This window comes from Typopeltis vanoorti, chromosome 4, assembly GCF_054136105.1.
Source record: "Typopeltis vanoorti isolate ZY-2024b chromosome 4, IOZ_Tvanoo_1.0, whole genome shotgun sequence".
NCBI classification, from domain to species: domain Eukaryota; kingdom Metazoa; phylum Arthropoda; class Arachnida; order Uropygi; family Thelyphonidae; genus Typopeltis; species Typopeltis vanoorti.
The window spans coordinates 17067575-17092712 of record NC_143552.1 but is presented as its reverse complement, the minus strand read 5'-3'; the positions used below and the strand labels follow the sequence as shown (position 1 = coordinate 17092712).

The 25138-nt window shown below is 36.7% G+C and overlaps 1 protein-coding gene across 1 annotated transcript in view; it reads left to right on the top strand.

Moving 5' to 3' along the window:
- rdgB (retinal degeneration B) overlaps nucleotides 1-25138 on the top strand; it is a 608184-nt gene that overhangs the window by 268733 nt on the left and 314313 nt on the right. The window contains exon 10 of the mRNA XM_090391630.1: nucleotides 6559-6763. Coding sequence (XP_090247756.1) covers nucleotides 6559-6763 — 205 coding nt within the window. The remainder of the gene's footprint in view (nucleotides 1-6558; nucleotides 6764-25138) is intronic.

The following is a 25138-nucleotide window of genomic DNA, read 5'->3' as shown; positions in this document are numbered from 1 at the left end:
TGGGGGGATGAGCTCTCAAGATTTAATCTTTTTTCCTTTTTCTTTTTTTTGGGGGGAGGGGGCAGGCTTAAGATAAACGAGTGACTAAGATAGTGAGTGGCCTGTGAGTTCCCTATGAGGATAGATTGAAGATGTTGCAGAAGTTGGTTGATAGGAGAAAAAGAGTGGATATGATAGAAACATTTAAGTTGCTTAGGATTTTATAGGATAGCTGCAGGGGAAATGTTTCAGCACTTGACTAGAGGGACCAGAACAAGGGGCCATCCCTGGAATTTGAATAAAGGTGTGGTCAGTAGGGGTGTGAGAACTACATTTTTTTCTTGGAGAGTGGTGAATGAGAGGAATGGGTTGCCAGAGTCAGTTGTCAGTGCTTTGTCTGTTAATGAGTTCGAAGAGAGGTATGATAGATTGTGTGGATAGATTGGGTCTCCCATGATGAGTCTTAGGACTCCATGGAGGTGCCCATATAATAATAATAATATGCTAGCAGCTGTAAGATTATATCACCATTTTCTCTATATGATGAAACAGTCATTTATTCTGCTATGACTCAGCAACCAGTGTGTTTTTTGTGAAAACAGGATGTAGCATACGAAGATTAGTTTGGCAGTTGGTTAGGAGATGTTGTGATTGGCATATCTCAACCACATATATATCCCTATACCTCTCACATATGTTCTTCTTCTTCCCCTTCTCATTTCTGAAAATGTGAGAGGTCGATATGTATTTTTTTGTCTCTTCCTTGAAATATCTGTTTTCTCTGACTGTACTGTTACATTCTAATCACTCACACACATATATCCTTTTGTTCCTGATATTTCTGGAATAGAAGTCATAACAGTCAAATTTGTTGCTTATCAATATACATATATTGCTTGTTGTCTTCCCTTCATAGTCACTTTTTTAATCATGCTTGTATTACATCCACTCACTTCAACATTGTCTGCTCGTTAATTGTCATCTTTCCTTCCTATTATTTCTTATTTCCCCGATTCTGTTGTATTAATGATCAACAGTGTCTACAAAAAATGCCTCATCATAAGCCCATTCAAGTGCCATTTGGTGTATGTATGTGCAAGAATCGTAAAAGCTTTTTCAGTTGAAGGTGAGCTAGTAGGTCTCATGCATAGGTGTTAAAGTTTTATTCTTTAAGAATTTGAGTTTTTCATTCAGGCATCTAGCCTATCAGCTAGATGCCTGAAGGGGGCTTTGAAAAACTACCTTTTTTGGTGTAGAGCAAGGTGTCTGGATAATCTAACCCTCAGCTCCCTGTTCTCTAGTTCTGATACCAAGGTATACTATCAGCTTATAGCCTTTTATAGGATTTACATTTAACAAAGAGAGCGAGAGAGAAAGAGAGTTACTGGCTACATATTCTTAGTGGCTTTTAGTAAAGCCATTCAAGTGCAAGTGTTTCTTCAGATATAACTCCTTTCTTCTCGCTTTCTTTCTTCCTTCATCATAATGACTGACTCCTGTTATACAGCAACAACAGATTAAATCTATTACTTTTCTTTTTCAGTTCTTCGCGATTTTTTCAAATCTTCTCTCATTCCATACTTATTATAATCTAAATTATAGTTGGTGGATTAAGTAGCGGAGATGGAGAGTTCTAAAGTTGATGCCCTCCCTTGATGAGTCTTTGGATTCCTTTGAGGTGTTACATAAAAATTATAATACTATTATTATTATTTATATGGTCACTCCATGGAGTCAAAAGACTCATCATGGGGGAGGGGGGGGTGCAGACCCATTCTATCCATTAACACAATACCTATTATATGTCTTCTTAAGCGTATTCATTATTGGGGTGTCAACAACCACTTCTGGCAATTCATTTCACTCATTCACCACTCCAAGAAAAGAACCTAGTCAGCTTCCAAGTGTGACCCTGTGTTTTCCCCCCTTACTCCCCGTGTATTGAAAAATTTCTTGTGTTAATCTTATAGTATCTCTTTAGTAACTTATATGTTTCTATCATATCCCCTTTCCTCCACCTGTCAGCTAAATTTTACAACTCACACACCTTCAATCTATCCTCATAGGGAGCATTCCGCAAATCTGTCACCAGCTTGGTCACTCAATCTCTGAATCCTATCCACCATCTCCCAATCCATAATAACCTCCCTTTCTTTACTTGTCAGTGTGCTCTTCAGCATCCAAGTAATCCTCTGAGCTATTCTGCCAACTCTTGTAATATGTCCTCTGAATTTCAAATCTCTTAACCATCATCCCTAGATCCCTAGCCTCATCAATTTCCTGTAAACCAGTGTCATCAATATGATATGAAGTGTGTAATCTTTTCATACCTTACATTTTACAACATTGAATTGACAACCATTGTCCTTTGCCCACACTGCCAATTTATTTAAATCATTTTGTAAGATATCTACATCGCTTTTATCAACTATTGCCTTCCCTAGTTTTGCATCATTGGCAAACAACTGAATGCCCTTTCAAATCTTTTGCTATATCATTAATATACAAATTAAAGAGTAATGGTCATCCTAGTACATAGCTCTGTGCACTCTACCAGTCACTCTCATTTGTCCTGTCTCCACTCCACCATATACCACCCTCTAGTGTCTGTCTATCAGTCACCACTCCCATCCATGCCATCAGCCTGATATCCATTTCCATTTGCTCCAATATATGTAATAGTTTTCCATGTGGTATTATGTCAGATGCCTTTGCAAAGTTCAGCAGTATCATGGCATAGCCATTTTCTTTATCCAATTCTACCGTCACCTTATTATAAAATGCGAATAAATTACCGAGGCAGGACCTATCTTTTGCAAAGCATGCTGCCCCTCCCCCCCTATAAAGTATCATTCCTATCCACTCATTCCTAAATTTTACTTTTAACCAACTTTCCAGTATTTTAACCACTGCTACAGATATACTAATTGGTCTGTAATTTGTTACGTCTATATTGGAGTCACCTTTATGTAATGGAACTATTTTTTTTGGGGGGGGGTGCCTTGGAACCTTTCCAAAGCTGAGACTTATATTAAACAACTTCATCAGGGGCACTGCCAGTTCACTTGCACATTCTCGTAGCACATAGGCAGACGTACCATCCAGGCGCACTGCTGTATTCACATTGATGTATTTCAATATACTGAGTACCATCAATTCATCTACCTTAATGCTCACACATCTCTGTCACCTCAGTAACTGCAAAGTCAACACCTGGATGATGTACCCTTGCAAAGTGATCACTTAGTTACTGAACTATTTCTTCTGCTTCTGTTGCTTTTCTACCATTACCACTGAGTAAAGTTATCTTTCCATAATCATTCTTTCTCTTAATTGCTACATAGTGAAAAAAACTCTTTTGGACTTATTTTGGCCTTCTTAGCTGATTTTCTCTTGAAATCTGAATTAGCCTGCCTTACCATTCTAGTTACCCTTCTTGCTTGTGCTTTATACTACTTATGGGCATGCTGATCACCTTGTTGTTTATATTCCTTCCACAATGTTTTCTTTTTTTGCAGCTCCTGCTTTATATTGCTAATCATCCTCCTGACCATGGATATACACTCTGATACTGCCTCACTCAAACAATTCTTGACTACTCCCATGCACAAATAACATTCATTCCATGCAGTTTCTTAGCACTGCTCCAAGTTTCCTCCTAAGTTTGTCATAATCACCAGCTTTGTAGTTTTGTTTCTAGTTCCATAAACGTTTCTGACTGAAATTTTCACATGTTGAGCAACCTTCCATGACAAGACTGGTCACTTTCCATGATCAGAAGTAGAGTTGTTATTGCAGTTATAGATCTTCCGATGCTATTACCAGATCCAACACACTTAAAACCCTTGTCCCTTCCATCATGTGCTGTTTTGGGTAATTATCCTTTAGTAACTGTATAAATTCCATTTCCATTTTGTCATGTGCCCTTTTCTCCTTCCAATCTATATCACCATAGTTGAAGCCATGACTGTGTATTTCTATAGTGTGCTAATCTGCTGATACATGTTGTCCACATTTTCTTCTGGACCACCAGGTCTGTATTATTATTATTATTATTTTATGGAATCTCAATGGAGTCTGGAGACTTATGTGGGAGACCAAATTGACCATTATATACACAAATCCTATCATAACTCTCCTTGAATTCATTCACTGTCAGGGAACTCACAACCAATTCTGGTAATCCATTCCACTCCCTAACCACTCTCCATGCAAAAAATCTGGTCTGCACACCCCTACTAGCCACTCTTACACAACTTCCATGAATGGTCCCTATTTCACTGATTATTTGTCATATATTGAAAAATTTCACTTGCATCAATTTTATAAAACCCTTTTAAAATCTTAAAAGTTTCTATCATATCCCCTCTTTTCTGTCTAACGTCTAATTTTTGTAACCCAGAAACTGTCAACCTATCCTCATTAGGAGTATTCAACAGACTCATCACTATTTTGGTTACTCGTTTCTGAATCCTCTCTCCCACCCCCTGGTCCCCCAAGAAACCCAGGTGACCAAATCTGTGCACAGTAGTCAATATGTTTCCGAATCCAGCAGCACCCAACAATATATTTTGTCCTGTTGGCCTTTATCTCACACCTGACAGCCTCAAAGTAACCATTTCCATCAGAACTACAATCTTCTTTAACTTCTGTTTTTATTGGTTGAAGTTTTTCAGCTTTCAGTAATAATACCCCTCCTCCTGACCTTTTTTTTCTATCTTCTCTGAAAATAAAATATGCATTACATTCTGTCTCTGTAACTACATCATTCTCTGACAACCGGATCTCACTGATGTCAATAATATTTGGCCAAGTTGAGCTGACCAATGCTAAAACCTCCTCTCTTTTATTTCTGATACTTTGGGTAATGTACATGCATTTCAACATTCCTTTGGGCCCATAGTTACAATTACATATTGTCATTACCCACCCATTCAGATTCCATACCTGAGAAACTTCATCCAGCTCTTCCTAATCATTCCTGCACTGATCCATCCCATGAGTGGCTAGACACATGCTCGACCCCCCCCCCCCCCCAATATCTCTAGTTTCCCTTGTTTTGCACTTCCAAACTCTCACTGAACAACACTTTCTCCAAGCACCTAACTCCAAACCATTTAAGTGCAGTCCATCAAGCATATACAGGTCCTTACATCCATCAAATTCACTGCACAATCTTCTCGGACTTATTGGCAATCATGTCCCCCTTCTTCTCAGTTCTATCCTGTCATATTGAGGCAGCAGACTCACAATCTTTACTTTCTTACTCTTCCTTTTTGCTTCTTCTAACAACTCTTTCATATCTTCTCTCACTGCATATTACTCACATTTCAAATCATTTGTGCCTGCCAAAACAATTAATCCACCCACTTCTTTCTTCTGCAAACTTAAAGCTTCACTAACATCCTTTATCTTTGCACCTATTTATCTCCCCATCCCAGCAATCTCCCTTCAAATACCATCAGTCACAACCTGAATCATAATGTTCACAAAACACTATTTCATCATAAGTTCATCAGCTGAATTTTTAGGTGGCTACTGAGAATATTCTACTGTTGGCTACTAGTTTTTAGCTTTTATTATTTTCAATTCATTCTCAATCAGAGTTAATTCTTTCTTTTGCTATATTTGCTTGCTCAATATTGCTTACATGAAGATAGTAAAATTGAATGTTGCATTCTCTATTTAACAATACTTGATAATTTAACAACTATTTACTGTACAGTAAAATTCCATCTTATTCTCATGCAGACAGTGTCTAACATAGGACTGTTGTAATTTTGCCTTCTAAATAGAAAGTGTTGGTTTTAGTTATATATTTTCACACATGGTAAAATGTTTACAATTTCTTTATCATAATAAATACAAAGATTAATTTACTAAAATAATGAGCCAAAAGGCTTCAGTTTGGCAATGCAACATTTATAAAAATCAAGTGGATATTAAATCTAGCATTATTTTTTGTTTCTTCATACAGAAACTTTCATAGTTTCTGTATTCAGCTTTGAAATAATGCTGGATTTAATATCCACTTGATTTTTATAAATTTTGCATCGCCGAACTGAAGCCTTTTGGCTCTATTTTAGTAAATACTTTTGCGCACCGACCAAGAGTTCACTTACAAAAAATACACTTCTCTGATGTTTCAAGTTCCTTAGCATTGAAAGAGAGTTTTTGTTCTCTTAAGGTTTCTGCCTGGTCTCTGATGAAAACCAACCAGTTTGAAACAGCTGTCAGGCCATTGAAGCCTTATCAAAATGGACCAATAGGAGGCGAATATACAGATGCTTGGACTAGCGATCATTGCCACCTATTAGGTCCAGCTAGGACAACTCATAAATGCTGGCTAGTGTATTCCCGTAAGCCCTCTGGTCAAATTTCATACGAAACTTTCGTAGTTTCTGTATTCAGCTTTGAAATAATGCTGGATTTAATATCCACTTGATTTTTATAAACAAAGATTAATGATTGATAAACAGTTCAGTATATAATTAATATTATTTAATGGTTGGTAATATCCATAAATGATTAAATTTGTTCATTGCCTTTTTTCTAATAAGTATATTTGATTTTATTTAGCCTCAGTCCCTATAGTTTTCAAGCTTCACCTTCAGCTGTAGATGGAATGTGCCATAATTATGATTCAATTCCACTTGGAGCTCTTTCCCTGTTTGCAATCTCTTCTCCAGAGTATCAAGAAAGTGTTTCTAGAATAATTACTGGTGCTAACCAAATTTACCATGATTTTTTAAATTCAGAAGAGGGCAATGGATTCAATGGGCAGGCAAGTATAAAGTTGTTGTTATTATTATTATTATCTGACTTTCATGGAGTCAAAGGACTCATCATGGAAAGTCTACTCTCTCTCTCTCTCTCTCTCTCTCTTTGCCGAAAGATCATTGAATCATGCCTTAAACCCATCCATTCCATTCTTTTGAGCTATTTTTTTATAATGATGACCTCATTATAGAGGCCATCATCAGGAAAACATACATACAGACAAGACACAAGCTGTATGACATGATGCAAATATAAGCTAAATCTATCTAACTGTTTTGTTAATCAATTATGCTAGCCTGACCACTGGCAAAAAAAAAAAAAAAAAAAAGTGTGTGTGTGTGTGTGTATTATGCCCATATACAAGAGGTTGGCTGATCAACCTATAGTACGTTAGTACCGTATATGGGTAAGGAAACACTTGTTTATGTTTGATTTAAAAGCCTGTATTGTATTCCTTGGGAAATATGTCAGGGGGAAGACTATTCCACAGTACAGCAGTAGCAGGGATGAAGGAGGAGGAAAAGAAACTTGTTCTGTGGGCTTCGAGATGTACTGTGAAAGGATGTTGGGAAGCAGCTGTAGCGTAGTAAGACTGGGAGAATTATTGATGCTGTTTCAGATGAACATTTCCCATGAAAATATTTGTAGAATATTGTTAGATATTGAATGGCGAACTTATTGACAAGTTATTCATTCAAGATCTAACATGTAAGCTTTACAAAATTACAAAGAAATTTGCATAATACCTGCTTACCAGCGGAAGGTGAGAAACACCTAAGTTGTTGTATATGAAAGTATGTATCAGTATGAGTAATATATTGGAATTTATTTATTGTAAAACAGAAAGCTAAAAATCAAGAATAATGTCGGATTAGCATTTCATGTAAAGGAATAATGGCTTAATTTATGTATTATCAAACTATCATAAAATTGTAAGTCGCTAGGTAAGAAATGACTAATAGGATCAATGGTCACGTCTAAGCCACAAGTACCTGCGTAACTCCGAAGGCTGTAGCTTACGGGGGAAGGTTGACATAAGTGCTTTTTCTCGAAAACAACACCTAATAGCAAGGAAGGAAAGCAAGGGGATCAACCTAAGGGCGATGTAAGCTATGGATCATGCGAAAAACAATACAGAAAAGAGGGTACTGAGTAAAAGTATTTAAGGCAATACGCACCAAGCTCAAGGCTTTTTTCCTATTTTCTTCGGGGATTTTGGAGATCGAGGATTCTTGACGAGTGATCAGAGATAGGACAAGCCGTGGGTGCTATGTCGATGACAGCCGGCTGTATTCATGACCTGCGCTGAGAGGTATTCCGTGGAGATTCGTACGAGAATCAACAGCTCGTGCAGAATGGTGCCAAACGCTGAATGACCCACCCAAGTGAGCAGAGAAAGCTCGTAGCAACAACCATTTCTTGATTTGTGTCTGGTAGCAGAGAACGGAACAACTCAGCCACAAGACAAAGGATGACCCGAACAATACGTGGTAGCTAATAGACCTTCGGAGGGACTTGGTAAAGTAAAGATTCTTTTGTTTTATATCTTGAGATTGTTTGAAGATAGAATTTGTGTCTTGATAAAGCAAGACTGAGGACATTTTAGAGAACTTTGATAGGATAGAGTAAATAATACAGCCAATTCTATTAGACAAAGAATTGTATATCATAAATCTCTAACGTGTATATGATTGAAATAGTGAAAACCCTTTGTTAATTGAGTAAACTTAACTAAGAGAGAAATGATTTGAGAAATATCTATTTAAAGTAAATGTGAATGAAGGAATTTGACTTGAGTGTAAAATTGTTTAAATTATCCATTGTATTACATGATTTTGCACGTCAGTTTATGCGAGAAGGTCAGATTAGTATTGAACAGTTGTATAGATAAGCATAAGACATTAACTTAGCTAGAAATTCATAAGTTTTGATAACTTGATACAGGATTTAATGTACCTGTCTTTTAGCATTAATAAACATGTTTTGTTATTTGAATCTGAGTCTTGCCTGAATTTAAGGTGTCAACCTACCACTTATAAAATTCGAACCAAATAGCAGGAAAGAGTTTAAAAAATTATATAATAGAGATTAGATCTTAGATCACGAATGCAAGGAACCAAGATCTATATACTCGCGTGTGAATTTAGATTAACGTATATGCCTAAAAACTAGGAATATTTCCCTGAGCCTGAATTATATTCTTGTTATAGGAAGCTGGCTGGCGCAGTTAAAATATAAATTTGCCAGTTTCTGAAGAGGAAATATCCCTAGAGGTCAACCCGGGTTATATATTAAGGAGAAGGATATAAAATTTAGGTAGAAGAATATAGAGAAGACTGGATCAATTTGGATCATACTTAAATATGTACTCTAATAAGGAAACTAAAATACAGTGATGTAACAATATATAAATTGTAGAGACCAAACATATATGTGAGAGTGAGGGAAGCGAGTTGGTTAGGGATTGGTCATTTATCAGTTTAATTGCTCTCCTCTGTATTGAGTCAAGCATTTTGAGAGAGTTTTTAGGAGCCGACTCCAAATGTGAGAGCAGTATTCAATAGCTGGGCAGATTTGTGATTTGTATAAGGTTAACAGCTGTTTAGAGGTGAAGAACATCTTGAGTGAAAGAGAAAACCTAGTTTTTTGGAAACTGAGGATGCAATGGTTGTGATGTGTTTATGCCAGGAGAGACTTGATGTCAGGGTAATTCCGAGAAGAGAAATCTCATCTTGTCTGGGAATTTGAGTGTTATCAAAAATAATGCTGGAGGGAAATGGTTCTTTTTTGTGAGAAATAAGACAGAACTGGATTTTACTAGTGTTGAAGTTAACGAGGTTATCTGAGCCGCAATGGAGAATGTCTTGGAGGCCAGAATTAAGGGCAGTAGTGGTTGATGATCTGTGGGTTGAAGTGAGTTGTGTAGAGTAGGGTTTGTCAAATGAAAGGGAGGAGTGCAATGTGCTGTCATCTGCAAAACTGTGTATGGGGTTGGAGGTCAACTGGAGTAGCTCATTGATATACAGAAGGAAGAGGGTTGATGAGCGAACTGAACCTTGTGGTACCTCAGCATTAGTCAGATGGTGAGAGGATACGGAGGCATCTACCATCACACATACTGTGTGTCCAGACAGGAAGCTGGCAATCCATCTGCAAAGTCTTGAGACAGTCCAAATGATGGGAATTTGCTTAGTAAGCCTTTGTGCCAGACCCGGTCAAAGACTTTAGAGATATCAAGTGCAACCACTTGGGATTCACCAAATTTCTCTATGGCATTTGTCCAGCGATGGATGATGTATGAGAGTAGATCTCCTGTTGATCGGCATCGATGGAATCTGTATTGGTGATCGCTTAATAGCTGGGTACCTTCAAGGTAGAATAGGAGCTGAGAGTTTATGATTTTCTCCATCACTTTTGATAGGACTACTGAAGTGGGTGAGATAGGACGGTTGTTAGATGACAGTGATTTGTCATCCTTTTTAGGAATGGGTTGAATATAGGCATTTTCCATGCCTTGGGATATATACTAGTGGAGTAAGAGTGTATGTACAGACAGCATAGGATAGGAGTCAGTTCTGGTGCACAGACCTTCAGGACAATTGGACAAATGCCATCAGGGCCAGGAGACTTTTTTGTGTCTAATTTAGACAACAGGTTTATGATCTTTTTTTGGCAAAAAGATATAGGGGCATTGTATGTTGGGCAGTTGGAATGACTGGAGGGCATTTGCCATTGTCAGTTATGTGTGCATTAGAGGCAAAGTGTGAAACCAGCAGATTAGCTTTTTCTGTGGGTGGTGTTGCACTTGAGCCATCTGGGCATGATAGGGTTGAGAATAGTGTAGGGCAAAAGTTACGACCAATTGCTTTGGTGAGAGACCAAAAGGCATGGCTGCCATTTGGACAGGCTGCTTTTTGCCTGTTTAAATTCTGTTTTAGAAGCATTGATAATTTTCTTGCATCTGTTTTGAGCTTCAGTATAGGCATTGAAGGAGGATGGGGTTCTTGATTTGTGTGTGTGTGTGTGTGTGTGTGTGTGTGTGTGTGTATATATATATATATATATATATATATATATATATTATTATTATTATTTTTTTTTTTTTTTCAGAATTCATTTTTACTCGGTTGGAATATTATGAAAAAGCTTTAATGACTGATACCGAGAGATAAAAAGATGACATGATATATTTGAAAAGATACTACTAGTACACTAGTTTCGTTGAATTGATCAACATCTTCAGGTATCACAATCAAAGAAGTATATAAAGAATTACAGAGACTTAAAATTGTAATAACAGAACAAGTACAAAAAGACAGTAGCGTGTTTGAAAACAAAATGTGAGCTTGAGTTCCAAACAAACGTATCATCATCAGCTCTATTTCACCAAAACTGGCAAAGATTCTCAGGAAGTTTAACTTCAAAACTTGCTTCACTACGCTTCCAAAACTTCATTCAATACTCAGCAAACCTTCATCTTCCAACTCAGTTTCCAGGAGTGTACAAGATTTTATGTGATTGTGGAAAGCCATACTATGGCCAGACTGCTAAATCCATCCTTCTACGTTTGGAAGAACACTGTAGAGATATCTCCTATAACAGGACTAGAGCTAGCGCTCTCTCTAGCCACGTTTTCTTTTCAGTTAACTCAGACGAAGGCCGCCAACACATTGTGAACTGGACTCAAACTTCTAACATCCATGTGTGCTATGAACTCAAGAGAAAGATTGTCAAATCTTGGGAAATTTCTCTAGATTCCTCTCATTTCAACAACAGCCTGAGTTTCAATCTCTCTGATCCACACGTTGCCTCTGTTCAGTACTGGCGCTCTCACGACAGCACGTAGTATACATTTGTTTGGAACTCAAGTTCACATTTTGTTTTCAAACACACTGCTGTCTTTTTGTACTTGTTCTGTTATTACAATTTTAAGTCTCTGTAATTCTTTATATACTTCTTTGATTGTGATACCTGAAGATATTGATCAATTCAACGAAACTAGTGTACTAGTAGTATCTTTTCAAATATATCATGTCATCTTTTTATCTCTCGGTATCAGTCATTAAAGCTTTTTCATATATATATATATATAACTAAAATTTAAAAATCAATAAATACTTTTTTTATACATAATAAGTGCAATAACATACAGATGATTAAAAAAAAAAATTACTCTACCTAGAGGAAACAGTTCCAACAAGAAAGGATAAACTCAGTCACCACATCAAATTCATTCAGTATGGTAAAACAGGCCTATCAGACCATGCACTTCAAACATGTCACAGAATTAGCTTGAAAGGCACAAGTCCCTACACCTCATTAAAACCTGGTTTGAAAGTAAATACAGTGAAGCCTGCGAAATGCTGATTCATCATCATCCTAATCTCAACAAGAATGATGGGATAGTAATTCCAAGAATCTGGAAGAGAACCTTAAGACAAAGAGGACTGTAAAGATGCATTTGATGTAGTTCCACTGTAATTTTTTTTTTTAATCATCTGTATGTTATTACACTTACTGGGTATAAAAAAGTATTTATTGATTTTATTTATGATTTATTAATTTTTTTGATTTATGGTTTTTAAATTTTAGTTATTTTTTAATTTTAATTTATTTATTTTATATATTATTATTATTATTATTACATGACACCTCCAAGGAGTCCAAAAACTCATCGTGGGAGGACACCTACTCTACAACTCTCTGTCTCCACCACTCAATCCACCAACTACAATGAACCGCATCATCTACACCAATGCCATCTACTACTCACCACTAGTATTTTCACAGACAATCACAAACATCCATGGCCACACAGGATTCGAACCTTCAGCCTTTTGACTGGAGAGTGGTATTCTAACCACTCAGCAACCAGGCCATATATACATATTTATTTTTTTTTATTTTTTATTTTTTCACCAAAGGTCAGGCTAAACATGAATGATTAACAAAGTGGTTAAATTTAGTTTACTTTTGTGTAGTATCAAGTAGCTTGTGTCTTGTTAATATGTGTTTTCCTGATGACCACCTCCATATAGAGGCCATTGCACCAAGGTTGGTCAACCAGTTAGACTTCATTCACCACACTGAAAGAGGTCTAACCCCCCCAATATAGCCAATGACATGCAGATAGAAACAGCCAATATACTAAATTAGAAAATAAGCATTTAAGTTGCAATTTAACCAAAGTAAAAAAAAAAATTAGCCATTGAATCTCTAAGAAATAATAAAGATATTATTATCACTAAGGAAGAGAAAGGCAATGATATGGTAATTCTTGATCAGACAGCTTACCTGGAAAAAGTGAACCATTTGGTATCTGACCACAACATATACCAATTGGATAACTACAATCCTACAAAACACATCAGAAAGAAAACAGCAGAACTAATCAAGTCAGTGATAACTTGGCTGACCTGCCAAGTCGTAACTGACCTTTATTTATGGCCTGCCAAAAATACACAAAAAAAATGCACCACTACTACCGAAAGTTAAAGGAATTGATAGCCTCAATTATCACCTAGCTAAGAAACTAGTGGCTACAATCAAGAAGTTGGTAGGTCATTCCCCATTCTTCATAAAAAATACACATCACTTGATAAACAAAATTAAAAACTTCACATTCAGCAATGAAGATTGATTAGTCAACTTTGATGTAACTACTCATTTTACGAATATCCCGATCAGTGACATGATTCTTCTCATACAGAACAATTTTCTGCTCGCTATCATGGCCCTCTTTGCCCACATACTTTGCTCTGGGTATTATGTGTGGCAAAATAATTTCTACCTCCGAAAAGAACGTACGGTCATGGACTCGCCACTTCCCCCACTGTAGCTAACTTTTACATCGAAGACTTTGAGCTCTAGATTCAGCCAGTCGAATCCCAAAATTTGCCTCAGATATGTTGACGAAAAATTTGCCATATGGCCCGACAGCCACCAAACATTAAATATATTCCTAAGCCACCTAAACAAACAATACAAATGTATCCAGTTTACTATCAAGATTGAAAACAATAACACTCTTCCTTTTCTAGACATGCTTGTTAAACGTATTCCCTCAGGTTGTCTGTCTTTCATGGTCTACTGCAAACCTATATACATACAGGCCAATACTTTAATAAAGATCCATACCACTATCCAAAGTAAAACTAGAGGTCATCATCACCCTCAAACATACAGCCCTAACAATTTGTTTGGACGAGCAGACGCTGAAGGAATATGAAATCATTAACCAAACCTTTATAAAAAAATGGCTACAACAACAACAAAAAATAAATAAATAAAGTTTACAAGATCCTCAAAAATAATGCTATGAAAGGTAAGAACGATTCAAAAATGCCATAGCCGAGAACTATACATTAGGGGAATATCAGAAAAAAATAAATATAATATAACAGAAATAAAACATTATGGCAACTTTCAAATTAAAAAGTATACTCAGCTCATCCAAAGATCCCCTTCCTTACCTTGCCCACCCAGGGGTTTACAAATTTCAGTTCACCTGCAACTTACCACTACATAGGGGAAACAGGATGCATATATCCAACAGGAAAAGACGAGCACAAATGCCACATCAAATTCCTTTACTATGGTAAAACTGTCCTGTCATTGCACTGCAAACATGTCACAGAATTAACTTGAAAGGCACAATGTTCCTACACCGCAGCAAAACCTGGTTTGAAAATAAATTCAGTAAAGCTTGCAAGATGCTGATTCATCATCATCCTGATCTTAACAAGAATGATGGGATAGTAATTCCAAGAATCTGGAAGAGCCATATGCAACCCATATAGGATCCAGAACTTGATGGGGGAACAAAAGAAAACCTTAAGAAAAACAGAACTGTACGATGCATTTGATGTAGTTCCGTTGTATTTTTTAATCATCTGTATGTTATTACACTTGTTATATATAAAAAAATTTCTTGATTTTATTTTTGTTAATTTATTAATCTTTTTTAATTTTAATTATTTTATTTTATATATATATATATATATTATTTTGACAAAAAGTATTTGCACACCATATATACCATGCAAATTTCATATCCTACCTCATGAAAATATTCATAGATTATCTGCATAAGAGTACAGTGCATGTTTTGCACTATACTCAATGGGAAGATGCCATGTTCATCTGAACTGACAGACTTCTAACGTGTGATGTAATTGGGTATCACATCAGTGGTCTTTCTGTCCATGACATTACTACCTGTCTCATTATACCAAAAGCTATATTACATTTCAAACAGTAAGACAAAGTGACAATGATTTGATCAACTGACTTTGATAATGGGTTTGAGAATATATAGTGTGAGATTGATGTTTATACTGACCTGACCTCTAGTGGGGGAAAAACAACTACATCAAAGCTATATTCTATTTATAACATCATCAGAAAACAAATTCATATAGATTGTTTTAATACAGCAAAAGTGGTGGCCTAATCCATAATTTAACATGAATGTTGTTATATTAGAGTTAAGATCCTAAATTATTTCCAGTCCTAATTATAATTAACTTTTAGACCAAAAGGTTATGTGGGTAGAATATGTGTCATCCTTATTAAGATTAGGGTGGTTGATAAGAATTTCACAGGTCTCCTTAAATTCACATTCATACCACATTTTCATGTGATTTAAAAAACAGGTGCCTTTTCAGTCAATTCTATGTAGAGTATTTAGAGCATGATCAGAAAGGCCAAATTTATCATAGTTGTTAAATTTAATATGCCATTTATGTTGCTTTTTTTTTTTCTGATTGGAATTGTGCATTCATTTCACCTATATAAGGCAAATTGCAGGTTCAATGAATACAGTTTACTCCAGAGTAGGCCAGCAGAGGAAGTAGTTCCTTGGATGAGTTGAATAAGTTCTTTAATGTTTAAGAAATTAATAACTACATAAATATAACCTTAATGTTAAGGTTATATTTATGTAGTGTTCTGTTTATTTTGTCTGATATCCTTTTAATGTATGGAATGGCTATAGTTTTTTTGTCATTTAGTTTATTTTTAAGTGGAGTCTTGTGAAGACTTTTGTTGATAGTACTTTTGCTGTAGCCATTTTTCAGAAAGGTATTGCTGATAACTTTTAGTCATGTTTAAGTGCTTGTTCACTGGAGGAAATCTTCAAATCCCTGTTTTTTAGTGTGTTAATGACATCTAGTTTTTGTGTTGGCTGGTAGTTGGAGTTTATGTGTATATATTGGCTGGTATGTGTAGGCTTCTGGTGAACAGTGAAGGAAAGATTGCCAGAAGGAAGATGTGTGACAAGTATATCTAGAAAAGGAAGTGTGGTCTACCCTCAAATTTCAGTTGTGAATTGTATGGGGTTGTGTTGCTTGTTTAGGTGGCTGAGGAAAGTGTCTAACGTCTGGTAACTATGAGACCAGATAGTGAAAACATTGTCAACGTATCTAAGCCAGACTTTGGGTTTTAAAGGATAGGAATCTAGAGCACATTGCTCAAAAGCTTCCATATGAAAGTTAGCAATTAGGGAGAATAATGGTGAACCTACAGTTGTGCCTTCTTTTTGCAGGTTAAAAGGATTTTGCCACACACGATAGCCAGAATGTACTACATGGGCAAAGAGTGATGTGATATCGGCAGGAATTTGTCCTGTAAACGAAGAATTTTCTCATTGATTGGGACATTTATGAAAAGGGCAGAGACGTCAAATTTACCAATAAATCAGTTTTTTTTCTAGTGCGATGTCTTTAATTTTGTTTACAAAGTGTTTTTAACATGGGAAATTATCCACCAACTCATTGAGTGTTGACACTAGATCTTATGCTTCTTTCAATATGGCATATAAAATCCATATTGTTTATAGCCCTGGGGGTGAGGGGGCACAGCAAAGTTTAAGCCTTTACTAAGTAGTGAAAATTTATCATTGTTCAGGGCATGGCTAGAAAGGTTAATCACATGACTGTTCATTGAAGGCATTTGGTTGATCTTGTAATCACTTAATTCTGGTTGTTTGGTTGTTATCCTCTCATGTTACTAGTTGGATGTTCTTGTTATCACTGGCTTGTGGTTGACTATTTTCATTTAATGAAGAGAAATTAAATTTATCCATTGGCTATTTAAATATTGCCAATCTTTAAGTCTAAGAAATTTGGCTATAAGTTTTACTTTATTTGTTTCCAGGATATGTTTAGCCGAGTTGTCAGAAATCTTCTCAAGGATATCCCAAATATTTGGATTTAAATAACTTTAAAGTTCTAATTTTAAATTTCGAATCTGATTTTGAGCAAATGCTAAGTTTTTATGAGTAGTTTGAATCTGCTCTCTGAGCATCACTTTTTCCATATATATATTCTCAGTGCCTTTGGTGAAGCTTGATGCAGTTGGCAATAAGATTGCTGTCCTTACAACATTTTAAAAATGCCAGTCAATTAATCAAAGCTTTAGCTTGCCGTAGTGATTTCACTGCTTGTACATCAAATCTCCATGAATTATGAGAATCCTTTCCTTTAGTTAGCTGTTACACTGTGATCAACATTCATTTCAGTAAAATTATTGAGACTACAGCTGTGTTAGGAATACGAAATGTTGGGAAATTAAAGTAATTATTCCTAACACGGTTGTGGCCTCCATAATTTTACTGAAATGAATGCTGATCACCGTGTAACACTAAAGGAAAGGACTCCACTACTGCCAGCTTGGTTGGCCAAGTGGTTAGCATATCTGCTCTCAAGCCAAGAGGGTGAGGTTTCGAATCTCGCCAGAGCCATGGATGTTTGTGATTGTTCTATTAACCATTTACCATATGTTCTGCTGTTATCTGTGTGCTGGTGCAGTATGACCTTTGATATCTTTGCGCCATAAAAATAAAAACTAATTAATTCCTCCACCATGTTTATCCTCACTGTCATCTGATTCATTATTACTGCTCTTCTTCTCCACTCTGAATAATCATAACAGGACAACATGCTCACTTTCTATCCTCACACACATTTCTGCTGCACTATCTTTTATGTTAACGTTACATTTCAAGCTTCACGATTCAAACCACCTCTCAGGTTACTCGTCCCAACCATTATTGGCATCTCCTCCACATTTTCACCTGTCTTCACTGCCAGTGTGCAACACAAAATCATTCTGCCAGGCAAGCACTCCTCTGGCATTCTACTCTGCACACTCCAAATCATTGAATCTTCATACATGATGCTTTTAACAGATTCATTCATCCTTCTTTCACAGACATCCCTTACTCTTACAGTTTTCAATCTCCTTCCTCCCTCTCATCTCTCTTTCCCTTGCTTCTGCACTGTCTCGACTTTCTGCAGTTTTCTTTCTTCCACTGTCTCTCCCATTATCACTTCTTCATCTTTCCCTTGCTCTCTGATGCCTTGCTTCTACATTCTTTCAGTTTTCTGCAATTTCCACTATTCCCCTGTCTCTCTCTCTCTCCCCCCCCCCTTGCTCTCTAATGCTCTTCTCTTACAGCTACTCTTGTTCTTTTCACATTAGCCAACCTCTCTATCCTCCTCATATCTTTATTCACCATCCTCAACTCAGTCTTCATTCTTTCAATCTGTATTCTCAGCAGTTCTATTTCTCTCTCTCTCTCCACACATCCTGCTTTCAATTTAGATTCATACGTACAATCATGACCATTAGACAAACCATCTCCATCTGTTACGCTGTCCAAAGTTAAATCAATGTGTACATCTTCATTATTCTCTCCACCCTCCAACATGCTACTAGTATCTGCAAAATGAATTTCACCTGTTTTCGAAGCACAATATCCCTACTGCTAAATCCTGAAATTGAGAGATGTCTCCTATTGCCTCAAGCTGCACCTATTTTCATGCACAAATACACATTTCTGCCCTGAACCTGTCACATTTTTAAACAACAGGATGTGTACATAGTGCATGCATAGGAAGCAACAAAATTTTGACCCACGAGTTAATTCAGTACTGCTATATGGAAGTTAAACTTGGACTGTTCTTTTAAGACAGTTGCTGGCATTTGAAATGAGGTGCTGTAGACACCTCCTAATCTACACTGATCACATCACAATTTTGAAGTAAGACAAAGAATCAGTTCTTTTGCCAGTTCAAGAGATAAGATCATAACTAAGATTTGAAGGAAACAAGTTATGTGGTTGGTCTTCAGACTGACCTCCAGTCTGTCTCTTTTTCCTCTTTTGTTATATACTTTGCAAGTGATGACACTCTTCAAAGGCATGTCTAACTTACTTCATGGACCTAGTATCTTCTATCTTCAATGATATAGTAGTTCCACTGACTTTGTATGTCATAACAGCTGGCAAATTATCTTTTTCCCAGATCATGCCTGGAAGGATTACAAGTATTATGATGCGTTGGGGTTTCTGTCAGGACCATGCTTTTCCCAGTCTTTCAAAGATGAAAGCAAAATGTACATGAATCTATAATTTTTAGTTAACTTTTCTGCACTACCACAATAAAAGAACACTTTGCAGGCTTGAAGTGGCTTTTGTTGGTTGCATTTAGTCTCCAGAATAGTCTTGGTTTTAAATCTCCTCCACTCCTTCTGCTTTCATACACACATGCATGTGATATAAACATGCTGTTTGGAATTGGAGGAAGAGGAGTGTATTGAGGCAGCATTCTGGCAGAAGACTAGGTGGTCTCTTCATCTGAGTAATATATCTGGGAGGGAGTCTTTCACCCCACATTGCATACTCTGCATGCACAGAGGAGTTAATTGATTAATTAAATCCTTTCAAATACTCACCTGGTAGTTTATGCACCCCACACAGATAGGCCTGAAGAAGAGAGTGAGGAATTCTATGAAAACTTACAAACTGTTTTGGACTGCCTACCAAGGAGAGACATACTTTACATCTTAGTGGACTTAAATTCAAAAGTGGGAAAAATTATGAGAGTCAGGCCGGAGTGTGACATGTTTAGTGTGGGTGAATGTAACACCCATGGTGAAAGACTGTTGGAATTTTCCCATGCTAACAGATTAGTTATTACCAATACCTTCTTCTGGAAACCCACAATGGACCGATACTTGGACATCTAACATTGATAGGTCAAGGCACCAGATTGATTACATCCTGGCTCTCCAGCAGTGGAAGACGAGCATCTCTGATTTGCATACTTGTCCTGGAGCAGATTGTGGTACAGACCATCAGCTAGTAAGAGCCAAAGTAAGACTAAGACTCCAAAAACTTCCAGGTCAGACACATCCCACTAGATTGGATGTTAGAATAATTCCTAGTGGATTCACAGAAGAAACTTCAACTCGGTTTGATGAGTTTTTGGAGACCAGCGAGGAGAACTCACCAGAAATGCTTTGGGAAGGAGTTAAGGTGATAATACAGGATACAGCGAAGAAGTATCTCGGTCCAATAAAAAGACCAAGAGACCCATGGATATCAGATTCAACATGGGAACTGATCAAAAGAAGGCGGTTGGAAAATCAAAGAGACACAGGGACTGAAGAATACAAGAGATTACATAGAGAAGTCAGAAGAGCTATCAAGCAGGACAAGGAAAAGTTCTATACTAATAAATGTAAAGAGATAGAGTTCCAGATGAGGAGGCACAATTATAAAAGGTTGTTTTATTTAGTTTGTGACTTAAAGCACAAGTTTAAGCCTAAATTGAATGTCATCAAAGACACGAATGGAGCATTACTAACAGAAGAGTTGGAAGTCAAAAACAGATGGAAAGAATACTGTGAGGAACTGTACTGCAGAGTGGATAAAGAAAATGTGGAGCCCTCTTGTCAGGAAAATTTTGATTTGGATCCCCACTTAGCATGAAGTTGAAAGAGCAGTTAAGCAGCTTAACAGCAATAAGGCCCCAGGTGCAGATGAAATCCCAGCAGAATTAATTAAAGCCACAGGGGGATGGAGGGATAAGACTGTTTCATAGATTGATTACAAGGATATGGGAGACAGGATCATGGACTAGAGACTGGAAGAAGTCAGTTTTCATACCACTACATAAAAAAGGTGATATGAAGACATGCAAGAACTATAGAACTATTAGTTTAATATCTCATGCAAGCAAACTTTTATTGAAGATCATGCTAAATAGGATTGAGACCAAGATGCCCGAGGAACAAGCAGGTTTTATGAAAGGTAAGGGCACCAGAGGTCAGTTCCTTTGCCTTAGACAGATTATAGAAAAATATAAAGAATTCAGACTCCTCTGGTAATGTGTATCTTAGGCTATAAAGATTTTGATTGGGTTGACCATATGAAACTGTGGGAAATAATGAAAAGAATGGGTTTCCTCAACACTCTATCAGGTTGATAGCCAACTTGTACAGGGAGCAAGAAGCCACGGTAAGAACAGGTGTTGGACTAACTGACTGGCTTCAAGTTGGAAAAGGAGTTAGGCAAGGATGTTTACTTTCTCCTGACTTGTTTAGTATATATGTGGAGGACATCATGCATGAAGCATTGGATGAGCTCAGGACAGGAATTAGGATAGGAGGTAGATTGATCAGTAATCTGAGGTATACTAATGATGCAGTACTCCTTTGTAATGACATGGAAGAACTAGGACTAATTCTTGACAAAGTTAACAAGATCAGTAATAACAGAGGACTTCAACTTAATCCTAGCAAGACAAAGATTATGGTTCTCAAAGGAAACACAAACAGAGAAGCTCTTGAGAAATAAGCGTACCTTAATGGAGAAAGAATTGAGCAAGTCAGCAAGTTTGAGTACCTGGGATCCATTATTAATGTGAAGAATTGCTGTTCAGAAGACGTCAGAAGAAGATTATGAATGGCTATACAGTCAGAGACTTGTCTAAAATCTGGAAGGATGGATCTATCTCCATAGGAAGAAAGTTGGGGATTTTGGATGCAGTTGTTTTTCCAACAGCGACTTATGGATGTGAGACTTGGAACCTAAAGAAGTCAGATAAGAAACGGCTGTTTAGGATATCATATACTGATAGGCATACAAATGAATGGGTGTTAGAAAAGATCAGTAGAACTTTAAGGCACCTTAAGGATATTGACAGAAGAAAGTTAAAATATTTTGGACACACAGAAAGGATGAAAGGGGGACTTCTCAGAACAGTAATAGAAGGCAAAGTTCCTGGAAAAAGAGGAAGGGGTAGACCATCAATGAGATGGATGGATGGTGTGTGTGTGTGTGTGTGTGTGTGTGTGTGTGGAGTGACTGATCTTCAGAGAGTTGAGGCCGCCAGAAAAGCAAACAATAGGACTATATGGTGAGGCCTGGTGTAGCACATCACTGAGTATCGGAGTGACCATACAGCAACTGTAGATGCCCAGTGAACATATAGATAGAACAAATACTCACCTGTGCACAACATCTAAATAATTTCTATGACACAGATCAAAAAGAAAGAAAAAAACCTCTTTGAAATAAACAACAAAACTCTAACCATTAGTGTGTGTGTGTGGGGGGGGGTATCCAACTAAACAAAAATCCTATTCAACAAGAAAAAAAATCAACTTCATCAGTGTTTATAGTCATTACTCCATCCTATATTATATGCAACACCACTTAAATACATCAAAAACATTTCTGAATTATATTCCATGATTTTTTCCATCACATTGGTAGTACATATGCATTCATCAGAAATGACATTCCATGGCAGTACCATACCTTGAATGCCTTCTATTTAATTTAACTGGTGCCAAAACATTTCCTTACCCCCAGCTGCATTCATTAACTATTTTTGTTGCTATTCAAATTGCAATAACTATTCAGATTGGCCATTTATGTTTATCACTTGATTCTCTGTAATCCAGTTACCTAAGCATTAAGTCATCTTTCTTGGGGACTTTGATTTTTTTCAATTCAAACTGGCTTTCCTTCTCACTTCCATCAATCCAGCTGGCAAAGTTGATGAGATATTTACTGTTAGCGATGATCTTTCACAAATTGTCCATCTCTTCCATCAGAATTTATCTAATCCTTTTCATCCTCTCGTCATGCTTGATCTCTTCTTGATCTATTATTCTTACAATTCCAACAAGTTTGAGCTTAGACCCAGGCTGCTAAATCATAAGGTAAACAAAATGAGAGTTTGGTGTCAACAAACTTTTGGATAAACAATCAAGAATAATCACCAAGAATAAACAATCTCCTCCATCCCTCTAAGGTGTCTACCAAATTCCTTGTAATTGCTTTCTTTTTTCTTCTGGATAAACAGGATGCTCTGTTGAGAACACCAATCTTATATTATCTATAATAAGTCGGAGAAGTCCGGTTTAGTATGGCATGGATTTGACATTGTCCACAGAAGCTTGTGATCTAAAACTCATCTACACTGTTGCTACCTTAAATTTCGGTGCTCGTTCAAAGAGTGCTGAAGCACTTATAATAAATTTAGTTTAATCCTTTATCCAAGTGTGAGCAAACAAAGTTTGCATCTGAAAGTATCTTCAGGACTGAGGTAAGGTGGTACAACACCAGGGAAACTCCTTGCAAAGGTGGAGCAAGCTAACATCACTCCTATCTCAGTATCTCCCATAATGCAAAACACATCTTGCAGATATGTATAATGTTATGCATTAAGGGAAGGGGCCACTACCCAGACTAGTTTCAACCTTTATTGAGGTCTCTTCAGTGGGAGCCAGGCCCAAGTGGAGATACCAGGCAGAAGCATTAGCGAGGTCATCTCTACCTATAGGAGTTGCTAAATGATGTGCCACCTTTTTAATAAATTACTCTGGATTTAGAAGCACTTATAAAAGAAGCTGAAGCACTTATAAAATTCCAAATTTGAACCATAACGACTATCTTTCTTTATCTGAAATTTGGGCGAATCTTATTAGTTATAAGCATTTGTTTTTTTTATTTAGATGAAATCTTTCTATTCATCATACTATATTATACTATTGCATGGCTTGTACAAGGGTATGCTGAAAAGTTGTGATAACCACCATGAAGGAATTGAGGTAGAACCCTATTATTTAAAAGCCATTGTTATTGTTCTGTTCTTTTAAATTGTCATTTTATTGCAGTTGATCTGTCAGACTGAGATGGAAATATCTGATTTAATAAAAGTTTATTAATTCTTGTATCAATATATTTTAGTATTTGCTTTCTATTATGTCACATGTGCCATTAAAGATATGTTTACATCTATGTGAATAATGGATACCAATATTCCTTCTGGCTCTGATAGTATCTTTTCCTCACTCCCACAATTGTGCCCAAAATTTGTGCTCCAGAATTAACCCCCCATGTCTTCTGTCTTATCTTGGGAAATAAAGTCAGTGGGAACTTTTATCCCATTTGCACTTGCCTTAGCTCTTTTGACAATAACTGAAAAAGTCATAAACATTTGTCTAATTCAGATACCAGCTTAAAGACCCATCAGTGATCAGATCAGTAATATGATATTTCACTACACATTAGTTTTCAAAAGTATACTACTCTGTACTTTCACACGCACACACTTCCTCTTATACATATCCTCCTTAATTACTTAATTAAGCATTGATCTCCTTCCATTATTAATATGGATTGAGGACAAACTGGTCAACTGTAATGCTTCCAAAACACAGCAGTGCTTATTTCACACAAGAAAGATCATACTTCACTTCCTTTTACCTTTGATAATACTAAGATTTCTATGTTAGTTCACGTCTCTCCTAGAGATGTGAACTTACATAGAGATGTAAATTAGCCTAGAGGCTAATTTACAACTCTAGCCTTTCTTAGCATAAGAGTATCACATATCCATAGCACCATCTGTCTCCAAAAAACTGTGTGTGCACTTTTCTGCTCAACACACTACTTCTCACTTGTGCTCTGATTCCTAAATCCATGTAATCTTAGAATACTATTCTCATATTTGAAGGGAGTCGGTTGCACCAAACTTCCCTAAGAATAGTTGTTAATTAATGAACATGCTCTCCTAGAATCATTCCAGTCACTTTTTTATAGACATTCTGTTTCTGACTTATGATACTTCTGTTTTGTAATTTCATAGCCACCATTCTTCTGATGGGGCTACCACATTCTTGCACTTTCCATTAAGCCTGTAAACATGCACAACCCACTGCTAGCCACCGTCTATTCACAATGCTGCTTCAAAGCTACTGAACAATCTTGTTTCATTTTATCTTTCCCAGCTCTTTGGAACAGTCATCTTCTCACAGTTTTCTATAATGATTATAACCTTCAGTTGTTCAGAAAGCGTCAAAAGGTCCATTTTTGCTTCTTAATCACTTTCCCACACACACATTGCATCAGTGTAAATGTGTTAACATTCACATCTTGTGTAGAGTTAAAAAAAAAAAAAACTGAAAGGCATCAGATGCAATTTCATATCACTGTTGACCAATTAGACTCCCCTCCACCACGCACCAAAAAAAAAAAAAAAAATCAATATAACCCATAAGAAATAATGAAGACACAACTAAA